General features: G+C 37.5%; 1 protein-coding gene across 3 annotated transcripts in view; it reads left to right on the forward strand.

Annotated features, from left to right (window-relative positions):
• The window catches only part of LOC113226489 (zinc finger C2HC domain-containing protein 1C), an 89,437-nt gene that overhangs the window by 62,378 nt on the left and 17,506 nt on the right, over positions 1–9,553 (forward strand). For all 3 annotated transcript variants that reach the window (XM_026459121.1, XM_026459123.1, XM_026459122.1), the window contains exons 2-6: positions 5,759–5,932; positions 7,216–7,431; positions 8,169–8,252; positions 8,582–8,739; positions 9,301–9,400. In XM_026459121.1, coding sequence (XP_026314906.1) covers positions 5,759–5,932; positions 7,216–7,431; positions 8,169–8,252; positions 8,582–8,739; positions 9,301–9,400 — 732 coding nt within the window. The remainder of the gene's footprint in view (positions 1–5,758; positions 5,933–7,215; positions 7,432–8,168; positions 8,253–8,581; positions 8,740–9,300; positions 9,401–9,553) is intronic.

The following is a 9,553-nucleotide window of genomic DNA, read 5'->3' on the forward strand; positions in this document are numbered from 1 at the left end:
CCGCCATCTTGAATGTTTGACAACCAACTAACTAAATGAAGTATTGTGCCGGAACAGCACGTCAGTGAAACACAGTGTGTGTATGGAACGCCGCGTCTACTAGGTACGCTAGTACATAGATGTCGTTTCTTAAAAGTATGTTACTAAAATAATTGAAAATTTAGCAATATACCTATTTTATTATATGCAAGAAAGTTAACCGACTGTGGCTAGCCGAGTCCATTCTATTGGCTTTCATCTTCAGGATTCCCTTTATACTTAAGTGGAAGAGTTATAAAAGTTTACTTACTTCACTACATTTATTTCACGTTGTTCGCATTATTTTTATTGCTTTCATGTGGGTATGATCACATGTGGCTATATTATACCAAAGGTATGACATTATATTGAAAGTTATACGTGGTTGACGAGAGGTAGAACATTTCAATACGTCCAATGAACACTCGCCTACTTTGTTTTTTGATCATTTTCTGTTGTTTTTGTAAACAGCCAAATTTATTTACTAGTAATTATGCACCCCGAATTTTGTGAAAAATAAATAAGGAAACAAAAAACCAAAATTCGAAAAAAAACAAAAAATCGAATTTTGTGATGAATAAATTTAAAGAAAAAAAAAAAGAAACAAAAACAAAATAAAAAAGGAAATGTCCAAACATTAAATTTACGTAGTGTTAATTTTTCTTATAGCCCTACGTCTGACAAAACTCTTTTTATTTATATAGTTACTTTTAAAAGAAAGCTAGGTATAAGTTTAATTGGATTTAATAATTATTATCAAAGTTAATTAATCTTTAAATCTACTTCGAGCATTCAAAACCTCAAATCAAGATTAGCAAAGAACAAGACAAGGATTACATTATGCTGAACAAGTGACCGTAACTGCATTGCAACTATGCCGCAACTGTGTCACAACTGTCGCACATACTAATGACCATTAGTGTCGAGTCGCCGCACACATGTTTGTGCAGTACTTTTTTCTAGTCTGAGTTGCAGTAATTCTAGTTTTATCGAAACAGGCTAATATAGGCGTTATTGCGAAAATGTAACCTAAAATATCGAAACTGAAAGAGCTACTATGGTATCAGCGATATGAAGCTTAGTTGGTGAATGGTTGATTCTAAATTCAAACTCAATTGAGAGGCCGACACGGTTCTAAGCCGACAGCTTATACATATGACTGTAATTTCTAAGTAAAGCGCTCTGTAAACGATTCAATTTGCTTGTCAAATTTACCCTTCAAACATCACGTTTTTTTTTCAAACAATGCCGCAAACGATCAAATCGCGTATCAATAATTTTGACAAATTTTCCTGTAGTTCAGATTTAGGCTTTGACTGTCGTTTTGCTGACAAATATTGGCATGTTACGTTACGTGGCAAAGATGTTAATTTGTATACATTACTTTAAGATCGGTAAAAGCCAAATGTGTGTGAATATGAATGAAATGTAATGTGGAATGTAAATTTAAGTAAGTATATAAAACGCGTTTTTTTGCATTTCAGTTACTTTATGCTTACGATACGAGATTGAGAAAATAAGGCGACGATATGATGCAATTGGTTGGTTGAAGATCAATCATTTATTGGCTGATTAATCATGTCAACTTCCTTGACTCCCACTGTCCCAGTGTCCCCCTTGACTGGTATCGCAAAACTGTTTTTTTTTAATACAGCAAGTGCTGTTTTTTTTTTCCGCGAATCGGTGAATTTTCTTAAACTTATCATAATGAACTCAATTGTATGACGTACAAAGTACATACGATACGGTAACTTCGAGAATTTCCGAGACTGTCCGAGAATTCTTCGGAGTACGCACATATGACTTCTTTTCTGAAAACAAGTGAGAGCGACAACAGTTTGACATAAAAAATGCTTTTGATGGCCAAGCATTATATTCTAACAAAATTGTGTCAAATTTTCAATTAAATTCATTCTATTTCATTCATTCATTTTCTCGAGTCTGGTGACTCTTCATAACATTCTTTCATTGTGTAAGTTTTAAATTTTCGAACAAACAAAAGAAATCGGCAATGGCTACCTTTTCAAATTAAACTTCTGTTCAATCCATTTATTTCACATCTATAAAACAGCAGTATGACCTTGACGGAAGTCGAATGACGGAAGCACTTGAGCCGAACAATGGAATAAAGTGTATCGACGATTGACAGGTTGTCTCCGTGTGCAATGGCGCGTGGGCGCAGGTACCTTACGCCTGCGCGTTATCAACTGTGAACATAAAAGGAGCTGAAGCGAAAGCGATTGTGATAATTTTTAGCTAAAATCTATTCTTCAAAACTATTACAATACTAAAGTACACAAATAATACCTTCTTTTCTTTTTGTCGAATCAATTACAAACCAATAAATTAATGTTAAATATCAAATATCATTAGGCCCATTAAGCAGCCACCTCTATCAATTGCCTTTGGCAGGTCTTCGTAGGTGCAGCTTTTCGGACACAGTGTATACGAGTAGAGATGGGACATGCTTGTGTGAGCGATTCGAGAGCGCAACGATTATGAGCAGGGTATAGCCCCGTCCTTTATACATACCCTCATGGCTGCCTATCCTACTGGGGTTATTCGCTTCGTTCCCGACAAATCTCTTTCAGCTCGACAAAACTCGCATCAGTCTTCGTACATTGGATTTTTGATACTTTTGAAGACCAACAGGTTTGCCCTGTTGACACTGGATGAAGAAGGTCCCGATTTTGATTTCCTATGGGAGTAATTTAGGGAGTGAACTTTCTGAATTGGTTTTGGTCTGTAATACACAAGGGAATTTAGATAGAGGTGGGCGTTTAAACGAAAAGCACTTAAATAATATAATCTCAGTACGGAGTACCAAAAAAACCGACCTCAAAAGTACATGGAAAAACTTGCCAAGTTTTATTGAAATCGGTTACCGGAAACTGCGCAAACCCTGATTCAACCCCTAGTTCGCCACTATATGGAACTTAACACAGGAGATAATAAAAATCGAGTCTCACTACTCAAAATATATTGAGAGAATTTTGCCTTGAATTGGAGAATAGCAAAATCTGCCATTAAAATAATTACTCCTTAGAATAAAATTAAGGCGTTATTTATAAAAATGAATCTTCATGCGTGAATCTTCTTCGAAATTAAATGGGACCACTATAGAGGTACCCTCTTTCCACCAAAAAAAGAATCATGAAAATCGGTTCACAGACAGCGTTAACGCGTAACATACATACAAAAAGACATACAGTCGAATTGAGAACCTCCTCTTTTTTTTGAAGTCGGTTAAAAAGTTTTCAAAATAAACACATAAGCACACTTTTCAATTTAAGCGTAAGCGTAACAACGTCCTTATGTTTCAAGTCCCGCCATCTATGTTTCCTAAAACAAATTAATTCGTCGATGTTAATAATAATTTTATACATAAAAATAAAACTCGTGTTTTACAAATAAACTTACTTATCTTAAAACCTTTAGTGGTCTGTGGTTTATTGTTGCTTTTCGCTATCAACACAACGTTGCAAGCTTTTTTTAACATAAAAGTCTGCGCCTTTAACATTTTTCTAAACTATTTTGTACGCTTCAAACTAAAAGGCGTTTAAGTGAAACGCGTTTAAAAAAAGCACGCTTTTTAAAAAAGGAACGTTTTGTCGTTAAAAAATTGAGTAGTATTTCTCATCTCTAAATTTAAGTATTTACCTACTTGGTATTGTTATAACAGAAATACGTTTTGAATATGTACGGAGTACACGTTATAGAAAATATGTAGTTTTGTTATTCAAGAACTGATGACCTTCCGTGAAGTATTTACGCCGTACTAAGTTTTTATTTTGTTTTTTAGAGATAACTTCGGATTTTTTTTCTATCCAGAAAACTACAAATAATCGTGTTTCTAAAGAGTGTGATTTAAAGATTGAATCCTTAAATATATTATACATTAATTTATTTAGTAATAAAGATACAGCAAGGGATAAAACAAACGCAATTGTTTCGCAATTACGTATCACTGCCTCAGTGCAGTCTTGAGGACAATCCCAATCGGATCGAAATGTTACGTCGAAGTCTACTTCACTCATGTTTTCAGCCACATTCGCTTTATCTTAACATTTAATAACTAAACAATGTGACCTCGCATAATTTGACAAATCTGATCACATTGCCTTAAGTAGAAACGAGAGGTTTAAGTGCTAGTTACATTGGTTTCAATTAATTCTTTACAATTGTTTTTGGTTTTAACTTGACTGAAAATTGTCTCTAAAGAGAACGTTTCTTTAAAAAAAATCTATATATTAATGCAGATAACAACAGGCAGCGTTATTGGTAGATAAGGCAATCTCTAGGTTACTTAACTATAACTTCTCTGCTAGTTAAAATTAATTTACGCGGTATTCGTTTGAAATGTCTGTAGTTAGAGGCAAATAACTGTACTCATAAGGGCTTCCGTTAGGATCTAAGGAGCGAAAGGAGATACCGGTTTTGCTTTTAAGCTATTGGTAAATTAATCATATGTTATGTATGTACTTAGCAAGAATGATAATCATCTATATTTGTCTATCGTCTTTGGAAAATGTTTTTACAAGTAACCTCGTCAGCCATGTTGTATATATATTATGAGTCCAAGTCATACTCCAAATATTAGTGGCTATAGAGCTCCTTGTAAAAGAGTTCGTCCAGGGAAGTACTGCCGCCTTACCTATTTCTGTCGCCAAGCAGTAGTATTTGGAAGGGTAAGGGTGGTGGTGAAATTACAGGCACATGGGACTTGTCAACTTATGTCTCAGAGTAACGGGCGCAGTGGCAGTGCCTCTAAGAACTTTGGGAATTAAAGCTCTGACTGACACTGCACCTGTCATGGATAGGCGTGTCAGTTACCAACAGACGCACGACTTGTTCGCCCTGTTACTTGCTATTACAAAATAAAAGTAAAACTTATCTGTGATTCTTTTGGACAAATTACACGGCAGGGTAATAAAGGTAAAAGAGAAAGTTGTGGCGTGAAATAAGATGTAGCTACGAAGATAGAAAAAGGAATGTGTGCGGGCAAGTTGATAAGAGCCGACCAATGCGAACTTATCATGACCAAATTGAGGACGCCCTAAAGAAAGGCCAGATCAAGAGTACCCTTCACCAATGAGGATGTATAAAAGCACTAAATTTTGTGTAGACGGACAGAAGGAGCATGACAATCGAACCCATCTCCATAAACAACTCATTTAAATTTTTTTTAGTAATTTCATTCATGCCACATGACCTTATACCTTATACATATACCTTAAGGACTAAGATACATACAATATAATATAACAATATAATAAACTAACACGAATTGCACTTGTAGGCGACGTGTGGCGCAATCTGATATCAAGTAACCGGCAGGCAACCGAAGGTACTCTCACTACAAACGGATTAAAATTCACGTTGTGTCTGGACTTCAACCGCTTGACCCTCAGGGTATCTTTGGCTTTTAGCCTAATATACTCCACATCTCCTCAGACTTCGTGGGGTAATGTAATCGCGACAGGTACAGCAGCGTCGACAGCATGGCCGGACATTCAATCCTGATATTGACAAATGACAAACGGCGTCAGCTTGTGGGGAAGGCTGTTTTATTTGTTATCGACCCAAAATCAAAGCTCCCGCTTTTCCATTCCTCACTCATAAGTGAACATAATAACGTCACTGCAGTTCATATGTATTATTAGCAAACCCTCGGTAAATTTGATGAATTTACCTGTTTCCAACAAAAAATGTGGACTTAATATTTACTTTTCTTTTGTAGGCACGCTTTCAACAGAAGCAAATGCAAGAACGTGAGATGAAGATTGCGTCACTCTACGAAGCACAGCAGGCGAGAGCGCTGGACCGCGTCAGACATTCGCCCAGCAACGGCGTCAACACCGCAAAGACTACTAGTCCGTCGACTCAGCCGCCAGTACCCATGCACCCTGGGAAGGTAACTGATCTTTATCACCACAGCAATGTTCGATACTTTTTCTCTGATATGAGAATACCATACTCTCCTAGAGACAGAATAATCTTGCAAGATATAGCATAAATATGCCAATGATTTCTGGCATTTCCATAAATAAGACAAGTATGGTAACTCCATTCATACGCAGCCGCGCGGTTTGTATGTGTGGACGTCCGCCGCGCGCCTTGTATTATCATCGCGAAAATATGCGAATGTGTGCATCCGTACACGGCACTCAGTGGGCGCGCACATATCCAAACCGTGCTGCTACACTTGTATTGAACTACCATACTTGTCTTATCATACCATGCTATTGCTCTGCTATTCTCGTATCATATCTAAAGGCAGCCACTGACCGGATCATTGCGGCGTAACGTAACATTCGCGACGAGCATGTTACGTTACGGCTTAGCAGACAGACTGGTGTCGTTGCTCGTTTCGAACTCTGCGCTCGATCGTGCTCCACATTCGCAGTCGAAATGTCAAATGACGAAGTCGTACTTGAGATTATAAAATTAATTATATAATTAACCCGTAACATTGAACGTTATTTATATTTATCAATAAATAGCAGAGTTTTATCCCTGTCCCACTCCATTGTTTTTAAAAAAAACAGGCGATGAGGCTCGATATGTATGTACTCCCGAGAATGCGCTCGAGACGATTGTCCGAGCTGTACGGACCTAAATTAGCCTAACGTAACACTCAAAAGGGCGCGAATTGCGGTGCGGATCGTGGCATAAACTGCCACAGTTCCACACTTGCAGAGTTACACGCCTGGTGCACAGTATAGTTCGCGCGCCTGCGAAGATGGACTTGCTGTTGCTACTGTGGGACTGCTTTGAGCTTTGGCGATTATGCTTTTATAAGAAAAAAAGTTATTAAAAAGAATGCTGGAACAATCTAAAAATGTGAGTTCTAGTTCATTTGTCCAACTCACAACCATTTTAGGCACGTTCAAATCGTCAACAATAAAAACACAAACCAACCGTCCGCGACACTTACTTATCGGCAACTGTGTGGCAAGAGAATGTGCAGCCTTGTCGCATTCACGCCAAGTTTGCGCTTCGCGAGTGTGGAGAAGCTAAGGATACCGACAATCGCCTGGTGCGCCGCGCGATTGGTTCGGCTCGCTGTACTGACCATGCAAATATTTGTATCATGTTACGCCGAAATTATCCGGTCAGACGCCACATTAAAACTTTTTCAAACTTTAATTCTCAAACCTTTAAATTTAAATCGTAATTGGAAATTCATTGTCTCAGGTCCGTCAAATGTTCGAAGAGAGGCGTACAAAAGGCATAGACAAGAGTTACCCTCTACAACCATTACACAATACGGATCGAGCAGTTCCTAGGAAAGCAACCAACGGTTTCAACAAAGCATCACCTAATACGATATCGAGCAGCTCAAGGCTGACGGACAAGAAAACAGTGAAACAATCGACGTCGACAAGAGTGACCACGAAAAAAACGAATCATGTAAGTTTTCCCTTGTTACTTAGTCATATATTATTTGATTTTAAATCGGAACTTAATCGTGTATAAACACGTTTTCTTTACCTCGTCGTTTCGGACATGTTCTTACAACATCCATGGTTGTCTGGCACATTATTATTTTAGAAGCTATATAGAAGACCAAACTTATTCGGATCTGCATATACTGAACAGCGACTATAAATATTCAAAGTCTGTTAACAGTCAATACTGACTGTGTTGAATCATTGACTTTGGAAAAAAATATAAAATAAAATTGAAGATATACACTGATTAGTGTACGCTATGAAAATATCGAACCTAAAAATTTTCAAAAAAAAAAATCACAAACTTACCAAGAAATTTTACAAAAACACCGCTGTTTGCGATAGGTACTTTACGTATACCAATTTGATTTTACATCATCTGAACTAAATAGAACACAAATAGTATACGACATACATTTTTCAAGTGGCTTTGATTTCGTTTATAAAAAAATAAAATGTGACAAATCTGAAATAAAGTCCCTGTCGCTCGACTCAAGCAAAATAAACCTTATTACGTACGAGACTAATTGGAATTCGAACTAAGGTAGTATCGACTCATTAACTCTTTTGGTTAAGTTTCGCTACAGCCTGTTATCGATCAATTTGGCAGCAGTTACTTGAAACTTTCTTTCTATTTCGATGAAGCCTTGAAGTGGGTGACATTTTAATTAACAACGTTTTCTGTTTGTTTTGCAGAAAATAGAAAACCTAGTAAATGGATCCGGAGATCTCAATCATAATCATAAACCGGATAAAAATATGAATTCTATAAAACGTGAGGTAAGTTACCTAAATCTGACAAACTACAAACTCTTCTTCTTCATCATCAAACGACAATCTGTGTGTCGTCTATGATCCAAAACATCTTATACCATTCTGTTCTGCCACGCAGAGGTCCCGGGTTGAATTCCTGGGTTGGAAGAAATATTTGTACGGCCCACATTTATTTCTCTCGTGAATTTGGGTATAATTTGTGGTTGTCTATGTGTATTCATGGCACCCGCGGTACAGGGCTTCCCTAGTGCGGGGCCATGAATGTGTGCGTCATAATTATTATTATAGTATATGTAGGTATGTATTTTAACTGATTAAGTTCAAACAATTTTCAGTTACCTCATAACAATGGCGACTTGATCTCAAACCTAGATGACCTGGACGGTGCAGACAATAACTATCTCCTGGAGAACGAAACTTTCCCAGAGTCTTTAGCCCCACTGCCTACTCCAAGATCGCCTGAACCAAAAGAGCCTAAACGACCACCTAGAAGGTAGGACTTATTTTAAAGCTGTTGATCGTATGTAATTTTTAAGTTTATTGAATATCACGCTGTTTAACCACCGGGACATTTTTGTGAAATTACTCCATTAGTTGTTAATCATTATTATTAATACAAAGATAAACTCTAAGAAAAAACGTTTTTCAGCAAACCGTGCGAGACGCTAAGCTAACTAAGAGTCGTATTCTAGAACTCTACTCAATGCTCAAGTCAGGATTTGAGTATAGTTTAAAGCACTCGAAATCATACTCAAATCCCTGCCATTAGGGTCGTATTTCCAGTGCTTGTGTTTCCAGTGCAATCCTGACTTGAGCATTAAGTAGAGTTTTAGAATACGACCCTAAGTCACGGAACAAACTAGTGAACCTTATGAATTTATATGTGCTTGTTGCAGATCTTTGTTTTTGGTTTTTAAGCTTTCATAGATTTCTCACTGGTGGCGCTAAAGCAAAAAATTAGTTAACCTATTCGCGTGGTAGCAGCAATCTTGTTTCATACTTTGTCAAATGTGTTATTAATTCACTATTCATTTGCCTTTTATGGTTTTCTCAGAAGTCCCACGAATAAACAAACTGTCAACCAGACGGCCAGCATTGTTGTGACGAAATCCCAACCTGTTGCGCCGCCACGAAAGGTTACCAGCGAAAAGTCCGTAAGTTTCTATTTATGAGAGGCGCTGTATAATTTGCTATACAAATTTTTGAAGCGACAACTGTCTCTGTAACCTCCTGGTAGAGGCACTCGTTATCGCCGGCTCACTGCGAACCGCACGCGTTCCGCTCGCGGCAAGATCGCGAACCACGTA

The sequence above is a fragment of the Hyposmocoma kahamanoa genome, unplaced genomic scaffold (genome assembly GCF_003589595.1).
Source record: "Hyposmocoma kahamanoa isolate Upper Pololo Valley unplaced genomic scaffold, ASM358959v1 192, whole genome shotgun sequence".
NCBI classification, from domain to species: Eukaryota; Metazoa; Arthropoda; class Insecta; order Lepidoptera; family Cosmopterigidae; genus Hyposmocoma; species Hyposmocoma kahamanoa.